The sequence below is a fragment of the Notolepis coatsorum genome (genome assembly GCF_963971535.1).
Source record: "Notolepis coatsorum genome assembly, chromosome: 2".
Taxonomy (NCBI): Eukaryota; Metazoa; Chordata; class Actinopteri; order Aulopiformes; family Paralepididae; genus Notolepis; species Notolepis coatsorum.
Genome location: NC_140166.1, coordinates 109983328 through 110002894, shown reverse-complemented (window position 1 = coordinate 110002894; position 19567 = coordinate 109983328). Strand labels below are relative to the sequence as shown.

The following is a 19567-nucleotide window of genomic DNA, read 5'->3' as shown; positions in this document are numbered from 1 at the left end:
TCAATGGGCCATGCTTTAAAAGATAGGCATTTTCACTGTGCGTCACGATGTTTGCAGAGCTATATCTATATTCTATATTATAGCTATGGAGACAATACTATGGCTCATTTGACAGTCACTATCTCTCGTCCAACATGTAGAAAAGAGTAAATTTTTTCATGTATACGTTCGCGTCTTATCCCGTGGTGAATATTGTATAGTTTCAGAGTGATCCTGGCTAATTCCTGGAAGCTGAGTGATGGAGCGCTATGTGCATTTTGCGAAAGTCGTACGTGTTGCTCGGCTGGACACGATATTATTTCCAAATCAAAGGTATATAATAGGTATTATGTTTCATCATGAAGGCATCAAAGCGGGGGGGGGGATCGTTTTGTGATGCTCTGATCGTCAGCAACGGCATACATCAGTTAATGCCCCAAACATTTTTGAATACACAAATGGCAACATCACCTCCTGGTTTGGGAATAGCACTGCACAAGACCTCATCCCATTTCTGCATTTCTGCTTTGCACTATATAATATTGTACATTAGTACACTGCATAGTATTGTATTTTATATGGTAACTCAGTTACGTCTATTCTGCATCGAACATTGTACATATGTCTATACTGAACACTGACCTCATTTTCTACTTCTAATTTACATGCTATACTATGTTATTTGATACTATCTTGTCTAGCACAGTCTCTGGAGCGTAACAGTAAGAAGCATTTTGTATGAAAGTATTCTGTACTTCTGTATGACAACTATTAAAGAAACTTGAATGTGGCTGGGGGAACTGATTCACTCAGCATGAATGGACTATAGGTAAATAAAAACAATACACACACAAAAAAAACATTAAAACAAAAAGATTTATTTTTTAGTTCGATTAATTTCGATTATAATTGATTCTAACATATTCAAATCGATGCATCGAATCGAACACATTAGAATCGATGCATTTAGATTAATCGATGCATCATTACACCCCTAGTTTTGAATACTACATACGTTGATCGTTGCGATCGATGTGATATCATTGTAGGATAAAAGTACGATTGATGTCATATAGTCCTTACCTTTGATAGGAGGTATTGCAAAAAGAATATTCCAATTGTCTGATCACGATTTCCAGTATTGATGTCCATTGGGTCCCTGACATGAAATGGGCCAAACTATGCATGAAGTGTGCTGGACGCATTCCAAAGGGCTCGAATGAAGCCTTTCACTTGCCCGGGTACCATTTCTCCGCCCGGACTATATATAATGTATAAGGTCCGTGAGACTGTATAGAATAAAAAAATCGAAGGGATGGAGTGCCCTCAAAAAAGGGCCGGGAGTATATATAAAACATTTAAAGAAAAATAGCCTTTCCTTTGATGTTCCGAACATCGCTGGGAAGACCGTTCCAGGATGCGTGTAGCTTATTCCCAGCGGAAGAGTGCGTCGCGTGCTAACGCGTTTTCTCTGATTGGCCATGATTGGCCATGTGACCACGGCAGCGCGAGAGAGCTGCAGCGCGGAAATAGGCTGTCTATTGCCATTCTCTAAGACAAACTCTAACCTTAACCAGCTCCTTAACAGCGCCTAAACTTAACCCTTCTAACCTTAACCAACTCCGAAACAATGCCTAACCTTAACCTTAACCTTAACCATGCCTAACCTTAACCATAACCAACTCCGAAAGAATATTGCCATTCTCTAAGACAAACTCTAACCTTAACCAGCTCCTTAACAGCGCCTAAACTTAACCCACTCCGAAACAATGCCTAACCTTAACCATAACCAACTCCGAAACAATGCTTAAAGTTAACATGCCTAAACTTAACCGGCGAAAGAATGCATGTTTAAAAAAAAAAAAAAAAAAAAAATGAAAATTGAAGGGATTTGAACTTGTTACCAACGGACCGCAGCGCTGCCAGTTGAGCTAAGCGTCGAATGAAAAACATCTGGGATTACGGCTACATAATGCCGCAAGCTCTGCCGCTCCGCTCTGCGGCTGCCGTGGGGCGTGTCGCAACCAATCAGGGAAAACGCGGAAACACTCGGCAGCACTATTCCGCTGGGAATAAGCTATAGGCTTCCAGGATACTATCGCCCTATAAAATACCACCCTTTTCATAAAATTAGACTTAGGTAGAGGTAAAGTAATCAATCCACCTCTTGCAGTGCAGAAATCTGGTATATGTTGTTTTCATTGACAATAAGTGTTAAGCACCGGGTATAATGTTATTGCAATAAACTCAATAAACAAAGATAATATTTGACCGAAATGTATCCCATTTGTCCATTGAAATCTTCCAGGAGACGTGGGCCGGCACCATCTTTCTAGCGGAAACCCCCGATAGCACCTCCCATCTTGAATGAGTGCTTGTCAAGGTAGTGGTGTATTGAGAGGTCCTCACCCACCCCCATTTACCCCGCTAAGTGTGCATTGAAACGTTGGTCGTTTGTACCTCATCAATGAAATCTTGAAGTGAATCATGTCGGGGGGGGGGGGGGGGGGGGCCTGGAGGACGGCTATGCCCCCGTCCGGGAGGCAAAATAATTTGCAATGAAGAAAAGCCATTTGCTTTCCTGCAACTTAAAAACATATAAGGTATAAGGTTGCACAATAGTTTAACGTTGAACACGAAAACACGTGCATACACACGCGCACACATGCATACACAAACACACAGTGGAACAGAGGGCCGAGCAATCACGTATTAGACAATGATCCATCTGTTTCTAAGCTGGCCCTAAGCTTTCACTGCAAATAAAGAAATATATACAGAAGTGGCCCATAGAACTGTTTCTAGTATAGTGTGTTCTGAGAGCAGCAAGCTCCGATTGTGAAGAGCCTGAAGCGCAAGACGTTCCATCAATCCTATGAATTGTCTTATGTCTCTAGAGACAAGGAGAAGGTGGATAAGATGGTGGCATCCCTGGGCGTGAAGGTGATGGCCAGAGATCTTCGTCACTCAGACCCCAAAGTCCTCCTCTCTGCTATCTGCAGCCAGTGGCTTCCTGTCTCCCAAGCCCTGCTCTGTATCCTCGGGCTGTGTGTGAGGGAGTGAGGGAGTGTGCTGTCTGTGTGTGTGTCTGTCTGTCTGTCTGTCTGTCTGTCTGTCTGTCTGTCTGTCTGTCTGTCTGTCTGTCTGTCTGTCTGTCTGTCTGTCTGTCCGTCCTGACTGACTTTGTTGATAGCGCTGTTAGCTTATCTGATAGCCTATCCACTAGCCTAACCATTAGCATATCCACTAGCCTATCCATTAGCCTATCCATTAGCCTATCCATTAGCTCGCCATGCTAGTCGCCTCTCTAGTGAGATAGATCGCTCCTCTCAGTCACTCGTCTAGGAATCTCAATCGCCTGCCACTCCATCTCAGTCTCTTCCTAATCATTCACCTTATCATTGGCCTCCGTCGACATATCAGTAATCTCCGCTGACCTATCAGTAGGCTTAGTTTTGATACGAATCACCCCCCATACATTAGTGCCGTGTCTCACAGAGAGAACTGAATGATTTATAATTTATATGTTATTCGGTAGCCAAATAATTATATAAGTAACATTCATATTGGTTTAAATAAACAATCTGAGATTATTTCCATCTTTGCTGTGCGAGAGTTTTGTGCGAAAGGAATTAAAAGCTGGTCCCATATAGATGCCAAATACAGGCTGGTTGAGTTCAGTGACTGAAGCAAATAAAAGCCTGTTGTAGTTTTCCTTAGCCTCTTCTATAGCCATGGTGTGTGAGAAGCTGCCCAGTCCGCTGGACATGGCAGCGGACCGCGTGGAGAAACTGATGAGCGTCGGAGCCCGTAGGTTCGAGTCCCTGCCTGAGCAGACGCAGGAGCTGAAGAAGGGTAACACACACACACACACACACACACACACACACACACACACACACACACACACACACACACACACACACACACACACACACACACACACACACACAGAGAGATACAGACAACTACTTCTATCAGCCTGTTCCCTGTCTTTCAGCTCAGGACCAGAGGAACAGGCCTGGTTGTCCTGGAGGCCTCTCAGAGGGGTTGGCTCTAATGGAGCTCTACAGTCAGTCAGCCACAGTCTACTGTAGGCCTACCATATTCACACCCTGCAGACTATGGCCCCTCTTGGACTGAATGAAGAGTTTGACATTAAACCCTTCCTGTAAATACACACATTCTGTCCTGATTTTGTGTTTTTTTAATTAATTTTTCTGTTTTTTAAGTTTTCTTATTATATATTTTCTCAATTTTGGCATGTGAAGGTGTGTCACATTTAACTACTAAACTACCGTACTACTGTTATTGTTACCATGTACCATATGTTCTAGGCACTTGAGCTGCAATATGGTCTGTAAATGTGTAGCCTATAGGCTAATTGATTGACCTGGCTCAACCTTGACCTTTAATTTGTAGATGTATATATACCCCACCCCTTTTCACATGTCGTTGACACTTGAAAAAGGCCACAGACCGAAACGTTGTGTTCAAGTACATTAAAACTTGGGAACACTAGACGGTGTGCAGACTTTTCTTCCACAAACATTACTGTAGCAATACACTCATATTTTATTGATAGCATAACGTTAAGGGCATATATATGGGTTTTGGCAGCTCTCTCTCTCTCTCTCTCTCTCTCTCTCTCTCTCTCTCTCTCTCTCTCTCTCTCTCTCTCTCTTCTCTCTCTTCTCTCTCTTCTCTCTCTTCTCTCTCTTCTCTCTCTCTCTCTCTCTCTCTCTCTCTCTCTCTCTCTCTCTCTCTCTGCTAGCTAACCTAGATCTATTAACCTTGTGTTTGTAGATAACAAGGTTGTTGCCAGCTAACCTACATATATTCATCATATGTTTCTAGATTACAAGGATGCTGCTTGAACAGTAACTATCATTAGCCAATCGTAGACATTTCCGGTGTCTAAGACGTAAAGATATTGAATGTATTTTTTCGAATATACTGTATAATAGTGGGCTTTCTACTAATCTATGGGTACATACGTAGGTACTAATACTAGTAAAATATAATAATAATAATAATAAATATCTGTCCAAAACATTGTTTACATCGGCATATACAACTATTTATACAGCCATGATATTGTAAGTTGTTGGTAAAGCTAGCGTAAGTGATACAGGAGACTATGCAGATATAAGTATAATATTTAACTGACAAGTTTCAGTCTGTTGTTTACATAGTCAGTTGTAACCTGTTGGTTTTGATGCTCAGATGAAATATAAATCCATATAACACTGAGCTCTGAATAATTCCCTTTTCATTTGGTTGTTGAAACCACTATGTGACCTTTTTTTATGGAATCAAAATGATGGTCTGATATGCTCTTTCTCTGTGTGCTGTGTCTGTGTGCATGTATGTGTGCGCATGTGGTTACATGTGTATATGTACGTTTGTGTACGTGTATGAATGTGTGCGTGTGTGTTTATGTGTGTGCATGGACATGTGTGTGTTCCAGCCTTTCTCCAGTGTTCCAGTGCGGAGAACGCTCCTGTCATTGTGTTTGTCTCCAAGATGGTTGCTGTAGATGCCAAGGGCCTCCCTCAGAACAAACAGAGGTAAATGAAACACATGTGTGTTAAAGGAAAACTCCAACATTTTGGGAAATTAGGTTTTTTGCCATCTACCCTGGAGTTAGAAAAGAAGATGCATACCTTTTTCGTCTCTGTGCATGCATTAGGCGTCGGGAACGCCCGCACCGTTAGCCTAGCTTAGCGACATTCACCGGAAGTAGATGTGCCAGGGTAGCCTATAGTTCCCAAGACTCAACTCACTTGCTCCAAATACACTCCAAATACAACTCCAAAACGTTCCTGTAAACATGTTGTGACCAGTGTATTTACCATGTGGAGAAAAAAAATGTAATTAGACATTTCCGTTTTCTAAGCAGATATATACTCGGAATCTTTTTTTGCCGGACCACTGCTGTCTGGGTGCAGTGATTTTACGCTACTTTCTTGTAACGTCAATACACATCCAATGTGACTAAACGTAGCTACTGGAGCGATAGGGCGCGCTTTCATTGATTGAAGTGGATATCATCAGATAGCAGTAGTATCTCTATAAATTACAACTTTATAATCATGCCTCTGTATGTTGTAAAGAGTTGTGCTAAGAAACCATCGAGGCCAGGGTTTACATTTTCGTTTCATTCAAAGGATCCAAACCGATTGAAGCTATGGCTACTTGCTCTGAACATAGATTCATAGGATTCCATCGGAGAAAGTGACACTGGCAACCACGACTGTGGTAAGTTTTCATTTATGTTTTGGAAGGCTGTATTCCATCCGTCTAACGTTAGCGAATATTGTGAGATTGATGAATATGACGTAACTTTTGCTGGACTATCCTAGTATAATCCTCAGCGGTCCCTGCATCCATTTTGATTGCTACTTTGCTTGCTGACTGGCGTTACATAATAAACGAGACAATAACATTAGGCTACTCGTAAATTGGCTAACCTATTTTGTTTACTCAGGAGTTCAGGTCTGACCAAAGAAAAGAGCATAAAAGTGTTTAGCCACAGTTTATATCATCTTATTTTATTCTAAGCAAAAATTATCATATTGCACTGCACACTTTTTAGAACTGTATATAGTAATCATATATAGTGCTGAACACACATTGGTGCCATCTAGTTAGCCCCCCCCCCCTCCCCCAGGGGTGCATGCTAGCTCTATTGTCCTAATCACTAGGACCTAGTGTGTGTGGGGGATGGAAGAGGTGGGGGTAACATTGATTGATTGATTGAATTGATTGATTGAATTGATTGATTGATTGATTGATTGATTGACAACTTTATTAACAGATTGCAGAATGGGTACAATACAGTACAGCTCAATACACACAATTGTTAAGGGGATGCAGACCAGAGAAAGACTTTCGTCTTGTTTACATCAGGGTCCCCCATTTTCAATTCATCAGGACATATATGACATACATGACATACAGATAGTCAGTACTGCTACATCTATACATTTATGACATACCAGATTTGCAAATACAGTACTGTTTGTGATACAGAAGGAGTCAAGAAAAGGGAGTATATACATTTGACGTAGAAACTGTACATTGGAGGAGGTTGGGTGGGGGGGGTTGGGTACACTGGGATATTGACAACCATACTGGGTAATCTACATTGGAGGTGGTTGGGGGGGGGGGGCACACTGTATAAACAAGCAAAACTGTACATTGAGGGGGGGGGGGGGGGGGGGGGAGACACTGTACAAACAAACAAAATTGTACATTGTACTATTGACAAAACCATACTAGGTAAATGACTGTACATTGGAGGGGGTTGGGTTAGGATATTTACAGGGGCCAGTGTTGAATTGCAGTCTCCCGTAGGTGTCCCTTGAGAGAGGTTTTGAAAGTGGGTAGTGATCCACATTCCTTTACAGCTTTGGGTAGGGCGTTCCACATTGATGTGGCATAATTGCGAAACGTGTTTAGTCCCTTATTTGAGCCAAATCTGGGTTTAACATGATTTGTGGAGCTCCCTCTGGTGTTGTGATCGTGGTATTCACTGACCTTTGGGAAGTATTTTGACATGTACATGGGTACCTTGGTCGTGTAGTGTATCTTGTAGACCAGGCCCATTGCAAGTTGCTTTGTTGTTGTTTGTAATTTTGTTTTTAGCGCCTTTGAGGTGCTTTGGTACCATGAGGTGCAAGCATAGTCGTAGTACCCCTGAATGAGTGCTCCTGCCAGAGTCTTCAGGGTATTCTTGTTTACCAGAGAGGAGATCCGGTACAAGAATCGAGTTCGTTGGTTGACTTTTTTTATTACATTGGATGCCATTTTGTCACAGGAGAGATTAGCCTCTAGGATGGAACCCAGGTAGGTAATTTCATCTTTCCTTGTGACAATATTGTCACCCACTGTAACTGAGAAGCCGTCGGTCTTGCTGAGTTTGTTATTTGAACCGAAGAGAATGGACTCTGTTTTGCCCATGTGTAATGATAGTTTGTTATCAGCGAGCCATATGCAGATTCTGCCTAGTTCCGAGCTGAGGGTTTTTTCAACCTGTAACTTGTTCTTGTCAGAGACCAGCAGGGCTGAGTCGTCCGCAAACAGGAACAAGTTGCAGTCACAAGCTGACGACATGTCATTTGCATGTCGCATTGGTTCTGAAAGCTAACATACTTTAAACATCACTATGAACTAGCAGAGCTACATAAACATCACTGTAAACAATAAAACTAGATGGCATACAGTATCTGAAGAAAACTAGAATGCTAGTTATGTAAACAAAAACACAGCTAAACTGTCTCTCAGCACAGCATCAAATAGTGTATCCACATCTTGAGCTGCAGAACACGTTGTGGCCCATCTCAGCTGTATCCAGGCGCTTTTAGCCGATAAAAATGCAAGTTGCGTGAAAACCAGCATCTCCAGGAACATTGGCAAAATCGATCTCTAAACAATGTTTGTATGTCTCCGCAATGGTATGATTCTGGCTAAGCCACCATTCAACGCAGTTTCTATATCTATCCCACCGTGTCTGTGTAAAATCTTGTACACGTTCTTTCTGAACGGACGTGAGATGCATATAACATTGTTTAGAAACCTTTTTGCGAACTTTAGACGTTTTTTTTTTATCCATTGTCGTCCTCTTCTGATGTAACGTTAATCTGTGGATGTCATATTTGTTATCGCCCAACGGCCATATCCTCATAACAAAGAGAGCTGCTATTGGTCGAGCGCAAGATACGTGACCGAACTCGCACCAATTAAGTCAAATAAAACTATGTGGTGACCAAGTATCCGTTCGCGAGGAAAGATCTAGTCCCGACTTTAAAATTATGATTGCGCAAAACGGGCAGGATTGTAAATGGAGAACTTTTTATTCCTAAATCTACACCAATATATCTTTCACCCAGAGTGAAAATTGTGTAGTCCGCGGAGGTGGGAACGGGATGAAACGATACAGCCTTCACCTTACGGCCTAATAGATGGCGGTATGTCATTCTAAATGGACCAAAATGTACTTCCTGTTGCAATGTTTTGCTAATATCAATAACTGACAGTTCCTTAGCAACACAATTCTACTGAAACTGTCTATAGGACAATACCATGAGTAACAGAAAATGTAGACTGTTTGATCCTATCTGACTTGTTCTGATGCAGTTAATCCCACCCACCTCCCCCATGTACTCCAAGTATGTTAAAGTAATTACTAAAACATAATTCTCCAATACTTCCATTCTGTTTTGAGCCAGGTCTGGTGTATGTATGCCTCTTCATGGAGGCCATTCAGTAGATGGCGCTGTCATCCTGCCATCTCCCCACTGACCTCCTAGCTCAGGTCACCACATATCCTTTGTTCTCAGTCTAGAGGAGAGACAGAGAAGCGTGCAAGACGTTTTGGGTGTGGTGGTACACCAGGCTTTCAATCTTAAACTGCAAAACATCATTCATCTAAGTAGAGGCTTGGGTGACACCAAGTGTCAGGATTATGGACTGAAAATAACAATGCTCTGCTGATACTAATACCAAATGCATTTCAAATAACAAATAACTGATCCAGCCCATTGCTGTATTTGAATGGTTTGGGTGACATCGGATACAAATTTCAATAATCAAAGTCTCTCAAGAGAGGTTTTCCTGTGGTCCTTAGTTACCATGGCAGCCACTCACTACAGAGATCATGATTAATTTTAAACATATTTAAAACTCACATTTTACCTCAAAATCTGGGTTTTATGTTATCTGGTAATTACCATTTTCATTTTCTGTGAAATTCTGTTGAAGCCTGACATAATTAAATCTCTCCGCTCATAATGTCTGGTGAAAATAATTCCCTCTTCTTTTTTTTTTGTTGCCAAGTAACATACGTCGACTAAAAGTGCTTGTTTTTTGTTGCCACTGAAACAGAAATCTCCTTCGAACAGAAGTCTCACTCTGAAATCCTGTGAGGCGTGAGTTTTTGCAGGAAAACAACAAATAACGCTGGAAGTGCAATAGAGTAGCTAGCTAGCTTACAGCTCAGAGTAACAGCTAGTTTACAGCTTAGAGTAACAGCTAGTTTAGCGTTATCTAAAAGATAAAAACAGCAGTTCATATTTGTGCATTTCCAAATTGTGGCAACAACTGTTGCCCACTTCGTGTAGCGCTCATAGACTATTAATACGGACACGCTGAAGTTACGCCTAACTAACTGCTACATGGACCCAAACACTCTATTTAACTATTTTGATTGACAATAAGCATTAACACTTTGAGCGCCAGGGGTCGCTATGGGCGTTGGGCCGTTGTGTGCCAGGGCTCTGTTCAATGGGAATAAGTTCCGGTGTTTGCAGTGCTAAACCTATATTAAATATTATAGCTATGGATCTAATAACCACGTCGATTGTGAGTGAGTTTCTTCCGGTCAACATGCAAGAAACAGATAATTTTTTCATCCATACATTTCCGTTTTATACCGTGGTGAATATGAGTATAGTTTTAGAGTGATCCTGTGTAATCCCAGAAAACTCCAGCTTCAATGCATTTCATTAGAAATCGTGCCATTTCTCGCTTGATTATTGAATCAATCTGAAATCAACGCTAGATTATCGGTATTATGATTCATCATGCATGCACGAAAGGGGGGGGGGGCATGCTTTGATCGCAGCCAACGGGACACGGCACACACACACACACACAAACACAGACACACGCTGCGATCGCGGCGAAAAAATCTTCAGATCAACGCAAGATTGATAACATATAGTCCTTACCTCGTCTATGATGTACTGCAAAAAGAATAATCCAATTATCTGATTGCCATTCCAAATATTGATTGCGGTCGTGTGTCCAACGTTATCCACCAAAACACATGAATCCACGGTGCTCGAGTCTCCCCAATCCATGTGTTATAAACGTTACTCATGCCGGAGAAGGAAAACCTGGACCGGACTTCTTAGATCGATGCATAGCCCAAGCCAGAGGGATTCCAATGATGTGCAATACCGGCCGCAAGGCGTTAGGTGGCGGTATTGGCCATTTGCGATCTCAGACCCATTCCCAATGATAACATGGGGGGGGGGGTTAGGGTTAGGGTTTGGATTATCGACGAAACCTTACTTGGTTCCAAGAAGAGGGTCTCGTGTATTATTGGGTTAGGACATTTACTGTACATTGGAGGGGGTTGGGTTAGGACATTTACAGGGGCCAGTTTCGAATCGCAGTCTCCCGTAGGTGCTCCTTGAGAGTGGTTTTAAAAGTGGGTAGTGATTCACATTCCTTTACAGCTGTGGGTAGGGCGTTCCACATTGATGTGGCATAATTGCGAAACGTGTTTAGTCCCTTGTTTGAGCCGAATCTGGGTTTAACATGATTTGTGGAGATCCCTCTGGTGTTGTGGTCGTGGTATTCACTGACCTTTGGGAAGTATTTTGACATGTACATGGGTACCTTAGTCGTGTAGTGTATCTTGTAGACCAGGCCCATTGCAAGTTGCTGTACTCTGTCGTCTACTCTAAGCCATCCTAGGTTATCAAAGTGGGCAGGGGTGAGGTGGGTTCTAGGAGTAAGGTCAAGCAGTAGTCTGACCAGTTTGTTTTGTGATGTTTGTAGTTTTTAGGGCCTTTGAGGTGCTTTGGTACCATGAGGTGCAAGCATAGTCGTAGTACCCTTGAATAAGTGCTCCTGCCAGAGTCTTCAGGGTATTCTTGTTTACCAGAGAGGAGATCCGGTACAAGAATCTAGTTCGTTGGTTGACTTTTTTTATTACATTGGATGCCATTTTGTCACAGGAAAGATTAGCCTCTAGGATGGAACCTAGGTATGTAATTTCATCTTTCCTTGTGACAATATTGTCACCCACTGTAACTGAGAAGCCGTCGGCCTTGCTGAGTTTATTTGATCCGAAGAGAATGGACTCTCTTTTACCCAGGTGTAATGATAGTTTGTTATCAGCGAGCCAGGTGCAGATTTTGCCGAGTTCTGAGCTGAGGGTTTTTTCAACCTGTAACTTGTTCTTGTCAGAGACCAGCAGGGCTGAGTCGTCCGCAAACAGGAACAAGTTGCAGTCACAAGCTGACGACCCCATTGTACCCCAAGGTACAACCCCATGCCTTATATACAAGCTTCTGATTATATAAAGTAGAAGAAGAATATTAATATCAATGAGAGATAAGAAAGATAAGAAGGGAAAGAAAGTCCCTACTTTCACACCATTTCATCTTCTCCTCTGCTCTCCCATCCCCTACCGTCCTCCACCCTCCTCTCTCTACCTCTATTCCTCCTCCCTCTCTTTGCCCTTCGGAGGTGAGCCTCCAGAACCCCTTTCCTCCTCCTCCCCCTCCTCATTCTCCTCTCCCTCCCCTCCTCCTTGGAGGTGAACTGAGGGTAAACCACAACCTCCGGACCACTCCTCTCCAGTCAGTGATGGATGTGCACCCAGGCTGTCTCTCTCCCTTCTTTAGAAACGTGAGCACACTCCCAGACATCACACATTCTACTCTTCTCTGCTTCATCTGGGCCATTAATCTATCCCTCTCTCACTAGCTCTGTCTTCAGGACCTTTAAGGAGGGTCAGAGACGATATTCTCACTAGCTCTGTCTTCAGGACCTTTAAGGAGGGTCAGAGACGATATTCTCACTAGCTCTGTCTTCAGGACCTTTAAGGAGGGTCAGAGACGATATTCTCACTAGCTCTGTCTTCAGGACCTTTAAGGAGGGGTCAGAGACGATATTCTCACTAGCTCTGTCTTCAGGACCTTTAAGGAGGGTCAGAGACGATATTCTCACTAGCTCTGTCTTCAGGACCTTTAAGGAGGGGTCAGAGACGATATTCTCACTAGCTCTGTCTTCAGGACCTTTAAGGAGGGGTCAGAGACACTTTTCCTGGTGTGATGATATCAGGGGAGTAATGGATTACATATCAAGGGATTATGATTACATTAATGTGAATGAAAAGAGAGAAAGTATAAATAGTCAAGTCAAGTGTTCCTTTATTTATCCCCTGGGGTAAATTCAGGTTTCATAGCAGCATGAGGAGGTCTTTAGAAGTGTTTTAGCTAGAGGACCATCACACCTAGAGGAGGTCTTTAGAAGTGTTTTAGCTAGAAGACATCACACCTAGAGGAGGTCTTTATACGTGTTTTAGCTAGAGGACCATCACACCTAGAGGAGGTCTTTATATGTGTTTTAGCTAGAGGACCATCACACCTAGAGGAGGTCTTTATACGTGTTTTAGCTAGAGGACCTTCACTCCTAGAGGAGGTCTTTAGAAGTGTTTTAGCTAGAGGGTCATCACACCTAGAGGAGGTCTTTAGAAGTGTTTTAGCTAGAGGGCCATCACACCTAGAGGAGGTCTTTAGAAGTGTTTTAGCTAGAGGACCATCACACCTAGAGGAGGTCTTTAGAAGTGTTTTAGCTAGAAAACATCACACCTAGAGGAGGTCTTTAGAAGTGTTTTAGCTAGAGGACCATCACACCTAGAGGAGGTCTTTATACGTGTTTTAGTTAGAGGACCATCACTCCTAGAGGAGGTCTTTATACGTGTTTTAGCTAGAGGACATCACTCCTAGAGGAGGTCTTTATACGTGTTTTAGCTAGAGGCCCATCACACATAGAGGAGGTCTTTAGAAGTGTTTTAGCTAGAGGACATCACTCCTAGAGGAGGTCTTTAGAAGTGTTTTAGCTAGAGGGTCATCACACCTAGAGGAGGTCTTTAGAAGTGTTTTAGCTAGAGGGCCATCACACCTAGAGGAGGTCTTTAGAAGTGTTTTAGCTAGAGGACCATCACACCTAGAGGAGGTCTTTAGAAGTGTTTTAGCTAGAAGACATCACACCTAGAGGAGGTCTTTAGAAGTGTTTTAGCTAGAGGGCATCACACCTAGAGGAGGTCTTTAGAAGTGTTTTAGCTAGAGGACATCACTCCTAGAGGAGGTCTTTAGAAGTGTTTTAGCTAGAGGACATCGCACCTAGAGGAGGTCTTTAGAAGTGTTTTAGCTAGAAGACATCACACCTAGAGGATGTCTTTAGACATGTTTTAGCTAGAAGACCATCACACCTAGATTAGGTCTTTAGAAGTGTTTTAGCTAGAGGACCATCACACCTAGAGGAGGTCTTTAGAAGTGTTTTAGCTAGAGGACATCGCACCTAGAGGAGGTCTTTAGAAGTGTTTTAGCTAGAAAACATCACACCTAGAGGAGGTCTTTAGAAGTGTTTTAGCTAGAGGGCATCACACCTAGAGGAGGTCTTTAGAAGTGTTTTAGCTAGAGGACATCACTCCTAGAGGAGGTCTTTAGAAGTGTTTTATCTAGAGGACATCACACCTAGAGGATGTCTTTAGACATGTTTTAGCTAGAGGACATCGCACCTAGAGGAGGTCTTTAGAAGTGTTTTAGCTAGAAGACATCACACCTAGAGGATGTCTTTAGACATGTTTTAGCTAGAAGACCATCACACCTAGAGGAGGTCTTTATACGTGTTTTAGCTAGAGGACCATCACACCTAGAGGAGGTCTTTATATGTGTTTTAGCTAGAGGACCATCACACCTAGAGGAGGTCTTTAGAAGTGTTTTAGCTAGAAGACATCACACCTAGAGGAGGTCTTTATACGTGTTTTAGCTAGAGGACCATCACACCTAGAGGAGGTCTTTATATGTGTTTTAGCTAGAGGACCATCACACCTAGAGGAGGTCTTTATACGTGTTTTAGCTAGAGGACCTTCACTCCTAGAGGAGGTCTTTAGAAGTGTTTTAGCTAGAGGGTCATCACACCTAGAGGAGGTCTTTAGAAGTGTTTTAGCTAGAGGGCCATCACACCTAGAGGAGGTCTTTAGAAGTGTTTTAGCTAGAGGACCATCACACCTAGAGGAGGTCTTTAGAAGTGTTTTAGCTAGAAAACATCACACCTAGAGGAGGTCTTTAGAAGTGTTTTAGCTAGAGGACCATCACACCTAGAGGAGGTCTTTATACGTGTTTTAGTTAGAGGACCATCACTCCTAGAGGAGGTCTTTATACGTGTTTTAGCTAGAGGACATCACTCCTAGAGGAGGTCTTTATACGTGTTTTAGCTAGAGGCCCATCACACATAGAGGAGGTCTTTAGAAGTGTTTTAGCTAGAGGACATCACTCCTAGAGGAGGTCTTTAGAAGTGTTTTAGCTAGAGGGTCATCACACCTAGAGGAGGTCTTTAGAAGTGTTTTAGCTAGAGGGCCATCACACCTAGAGGAGGTCTTTAGAAGTGTTTTAGCTAGAGGACCATCACACCTAGAGGAGGTCTTTAGAAGTGTTTTAGCTAGAAGACATCACACCTAGAGGAGGTCTTTAGAAGTGTTTTAGCTAGAGGGCATCACACCTAGAGGAGGTCTTTAGAAGTGTTTTAGCTAGAGGACATCACTCCTAGAGGAGGTCTTTAGAAGTGTTTTAGCTAGAGGACATCGCACCTAGAGGAGGTCTTTAGAAGTGTTTTAGCTAGAAGACATCACACCTAGAGGATGTCTTTAGACATGTTTTAGCTAGAAGACCATCACACCTAGATTAGGTCTTTAGAAGTGTTTTAGCTAGAGGACCATCACACCTAGAGGAGGTCTTTAGAAGTGTTTTAGCTAGAGGACATCGCACCTAGAGGAGGTCTTTAGAAGTGTTTTAGCTAGAAAACATCACACCTAGAGGAGGTCTTTAGAAGTGTTTTAGCTAGAGGGCATCACACCTAGAGGAGGTCTTTAGAAGTGTTTTAGCTAGAGGACATCACTCCTAGAGGAGGTCTTTAGAAGTGTTTTAGCTAGAGGACATCACACCTAGAGGATGTCTTTAGACATGTTTTAGCTAGAGGACATCGCACCTAGAGGAGGTCTTTAGAAGTGTTTTAGCTAGAAGACATCACACCTAGAGGATGTCTTTAGACATGTTTTAGCTAGAAGACCATCACACCTAGAGGAGGTCTTTATACGTGTTTTAGCTAGAGGGCCATCACACCTAGAGGAGGTCTTTATACGTGTTTTAGCTAGAGGACATCACTCCTAGAGGAGGTCTTTAGAAGTGTTTTAGCTAGAGGACATCACTCCTAGAGGAGGTCTTTAGAAGTGTTTTAGCTAGAGGACATCACTCATAGAGGAGGTCTTTAGAAGTGTTTTAGCTAGAAGACATCACACCTAGAGGATGTCTTTAGACATGTTTTAGCTAGAAGACCATCACACCTAGATTAGATCTTTAGAAGTGTTTTAGCTAGAGGGCATCACACCTAGAGGAGGTCTTTAGAAGTGTTTTAGCTAGAGGGCATCACACCTAGAGGAGGTCTTTAGAAATGTTTTAGCTAGAGGACCATCACACCTAGATGAGGTCTTTAGAAGTGTTTTAGCTAGAGGACCATCACACCTAGAGGAGGTCTTTAGAAGTGTTTTAGCTAGAGGACATCACGCCTAGAGGAGGTCTTTATACGTGTTTTAGCTAGAGCACATCACACCTAGAGGAAGTCTTTAGAAGTGTTTTAGCTAGAAGACCATCACACCTAGAGGAGGTCTTTAGAAGTGTTTTAGCTAGAGGACCATCACACCTAGAGGAGGTCTTTAGAAGTGTTTTAGCTAGAGGGTCATCACACCTAGAGGAGGTCTTTAGAAGTGTTTTAGCTAGAGGACATCACACCTAGAGGAGGTCTTTAGAAGTGTTTTAGCTAGAGGACATCACACCTAGAGGTGGTCTTTAGATGTGTTTTAGCTAGAGGGTCATCACACCTAGAGGAGGTCTTTAGATGTGTTTTAGCTAGAGGACATCACACCTAGAGGAGGTCTTTAGAAGTGTTTTAGCTAGAGGACATCACACCTAGAGGAGGTCTTTATACGTGTTTTAGCTAGAAGACCATCACACCTAGAGGAGGTCTTTAGAAGTGTTTTAGCTAGAGGACCATCACACCTAGAGGAGGTCTTTAGACGTGTTTTAGCTAGAGGACCATCACACCTAGAGGAGGTCTTTAGAAGTGTTTTAGCTAGAAGACATCACACCTAGAGGAGGTCTTTAGAAGTGTTTTAGCTAGAGAACATCACTCCTAGAGGAGGTCTTTAGAAGTGTTTTAGCTAGAAGACCATCACACCTAGAGGAGGTCTTTAGAAGTGTTTTAGCTAGAGGACCATCACACCTAGAGGAGGTCTTTAGACATGTTTTAGCTAGAGGACATCACTCCTAGAGGAGGTCTTTAGACATGTTTTAGCTAGAGGGTCATCACACCTAGAGGAGGTCTTTAGAAGTGTTTTAGCTAGAGGACATCACACCTAGAGGAGGTCTTTAGACATGTTTTAGCTAGAGGACCATCACACCTAGAGGAGGTCTTTAGAAGTGTTTTAGCTAGAGGACCATCACACCTAGAGGAGGTCTTTAGACATGTTTTAGCTAGAGGACCATCACACCTAGAGGAGGTCTTTAGAAGTGTTTTAGCTAGAAGACCATCACACCTAGAGGAGGTCTTTAGATGTGTTTTAGCTAGAGGACATCACACCTAGAGGAGGTCTTTAGAAGTGTTTTAGCTAGAGGACATCACACCTAGAGGAGGTCTTTATACGTGTTTTAGCTAGAAGACCATCACACCTAGAGGAGGTCTTTAGAAGTGTTTTAGCTAGAGGACCATCACACCTAGAGGAGGTCTTTAGACGTGTTTTAGCTAGAGGACCATCACACCTAGAGGAGGTCTTTAGAAGTGTTTTAGCTAGAAGACATCACACCTAGAGGAGGTCTTTAGAAGTGTTTTAGCTAGAGGTCATCACTCCTAGAGGAGGTCTTTAGAAGTGTTTTAGCTAGAAGACCATCACACCTAGAGGAGGTCTTTAGAAGTGTTTTAGCTAGAGGACCATCACACCTAGAGGAGGTCTTTAGACATGTTTTAGCTAGAGGACATCACTCCTAGAGGAGGTCTTTAGACATGTTTTAGCTAGAGGGTCATCACACCTAGAGGAGGTCTTTAGAAGTGTTTTAGCTAGAGGACATCACACCTAGAGGAGGTCTTTAGACATGTTTTAGCTAGAGGACCATCACACCTAGAGGAGGTCTTTAGAAGTGTTTTAGCTAGAGGACCATCACACCTAGAGGAGGTCTTTAGACATGTTTTAGCTAGAGGACCATCACACCTAGAGGAGGTCTTTAGAAGTGTTTTAGCTAGAAGACCATCACACCTAGAGGAGGTCTTTAGATGTGTTTTAGCTAGAGGACATCACACCTAGAGGAGGTCTTTAGAAGTGTTTTAGCTAGAGGACATCACACCTAGAGGAGGTCTTTATACGTGTTTTAGCTAGAAGACCATCACACCTAGAGGAGGTCTTTATACGTGTTTTAGCTAGAAGACATCACACCTAGAGGAGGTCTTTAGAAGTGTTTTAGCTAGAGGACATCACTCCTAGAGGAGGTCTTTAGAAGTGTTTTAGCTAGACGACCATCACACCTAGAGGAGGTCTTTAGAAGTGTTTTAGCTAGAGGACCATCACACCTAGAGGAGGTCTTTAGACATGTTTTAGCTAGAAGACCATCACACCTAGAGGAGGTCTTTAGAAGTGTTTTAGCTAGAGGACATCACTCCTAGAGGAGGTCTTTAGAAGTGTTTTAGCTAGACGACCATCACACCTAGAGGAGGTCTTTAGAAGTGTTTTAGCTAGAGGACCATCACACCTAGAGGAGGTCTTTAGAAGTGTTTTAGCTAGAGGCCATCACTCCTAGAGGAGGTCTTTAGATATGTTTTAGCTAGAGGGTCATCACACCCAGAGGAGGTCTTTAGAAGTGTTTTAGCTAGAGGACATCACACCTAGAGGAGGTCTTTAGACATGTTTTAGCTAGAGGACCATCACACCTAGAGGAGGTCTTTAGAAGTGTTTTAGCTAGAGGACCATCACACCTAGAGGAGGTCTTTAGACATGTTTTAGCTAGAGGACCATCACACCTAGAGGAGGTCTTTAGAAGTGTTTTAGCTAGAAGACCATCACACCTAGAGGAGGTCTTTAGAAGTGTTTTAGCTAGAGGACCATCACACCTAGAGGAGGTCTTTAGACATGTTTTAGCTAGAGGACCATCACACCTAGAGGAGGTCTTTAGAAGTGTTATAGCTAGAGGGTCATCACTCCTAGAGGAGGTCTTTAGACATGTTTTAGCTAGAGGACCATCACACCTAGAGGAAGTCTTTAGAAGTGTTTTAGCTAGAGGACCATCACACCTAGAGGAGGTCTTTATAAGTGTTTTAGCTAGAGGACCATCACACCTAGAGGAGGTCTTTAGAAGTGTTTTAGCTAGAAGACATCACACCTAGAGGAGGTCTTTAGACATGTTTTAGCTAGAAGACCATCACACCTAGAGGGGGTCTTTAGAAGTGTTTTAGCTAGAAGACCATCACACCTAGAGGAGGTCTTTAGAAGTGTTTTAGCTAGAGGACCATCACACATAGAGGAGGTCTTTAGAAGTGTTTTAGCTAGAAGACATCACACCTAGAGGAGGTCTTTAGACATGTTTTAGCTAGAAGACCATCACACCTAGAGGAGATCTTTAGAAGTGTTTTAGCAGAGGACATCACACTTAGAGGAGGTCTTTAGACATGTTTTAGCTAGAGGGTCATCACACCTAGAGGAGGTCTTTAGAACTGTTTTAGCTAGAGGGCCATCACACCTAGA

At 42.7% G+C, this 19567-nt stretch overlaps 1 protein-coding gene across 1 annotated transcript in view; it reads left to right on the top strand.

Moving 5' to 3' along the window:
• efl1 (elongation factor like GTPase 1) overlaps positions 1 to 19567 on the top strand; it is a 438901-nt gene that overhangs the window by 89337 nt on the left and 329997 nt on the right. Inside the window, exons 10-12 of the mRNA XM_084308272.1 lie at positions 2877 to 3013; positions 3712 to 3834; positions 5450 to 5549. Of these exons, the coding sequence (XP_084164398.1) occupies positions 2877 to 3013; positions 3712 to 3834; positions 5450 to 5549 (360 nt within the window). The remainder of the gene's footprint in view (positions 1 to 2876; positions 3014 to 3711; positions 3835 to 5449; positions 5550 to 19567) is intronic.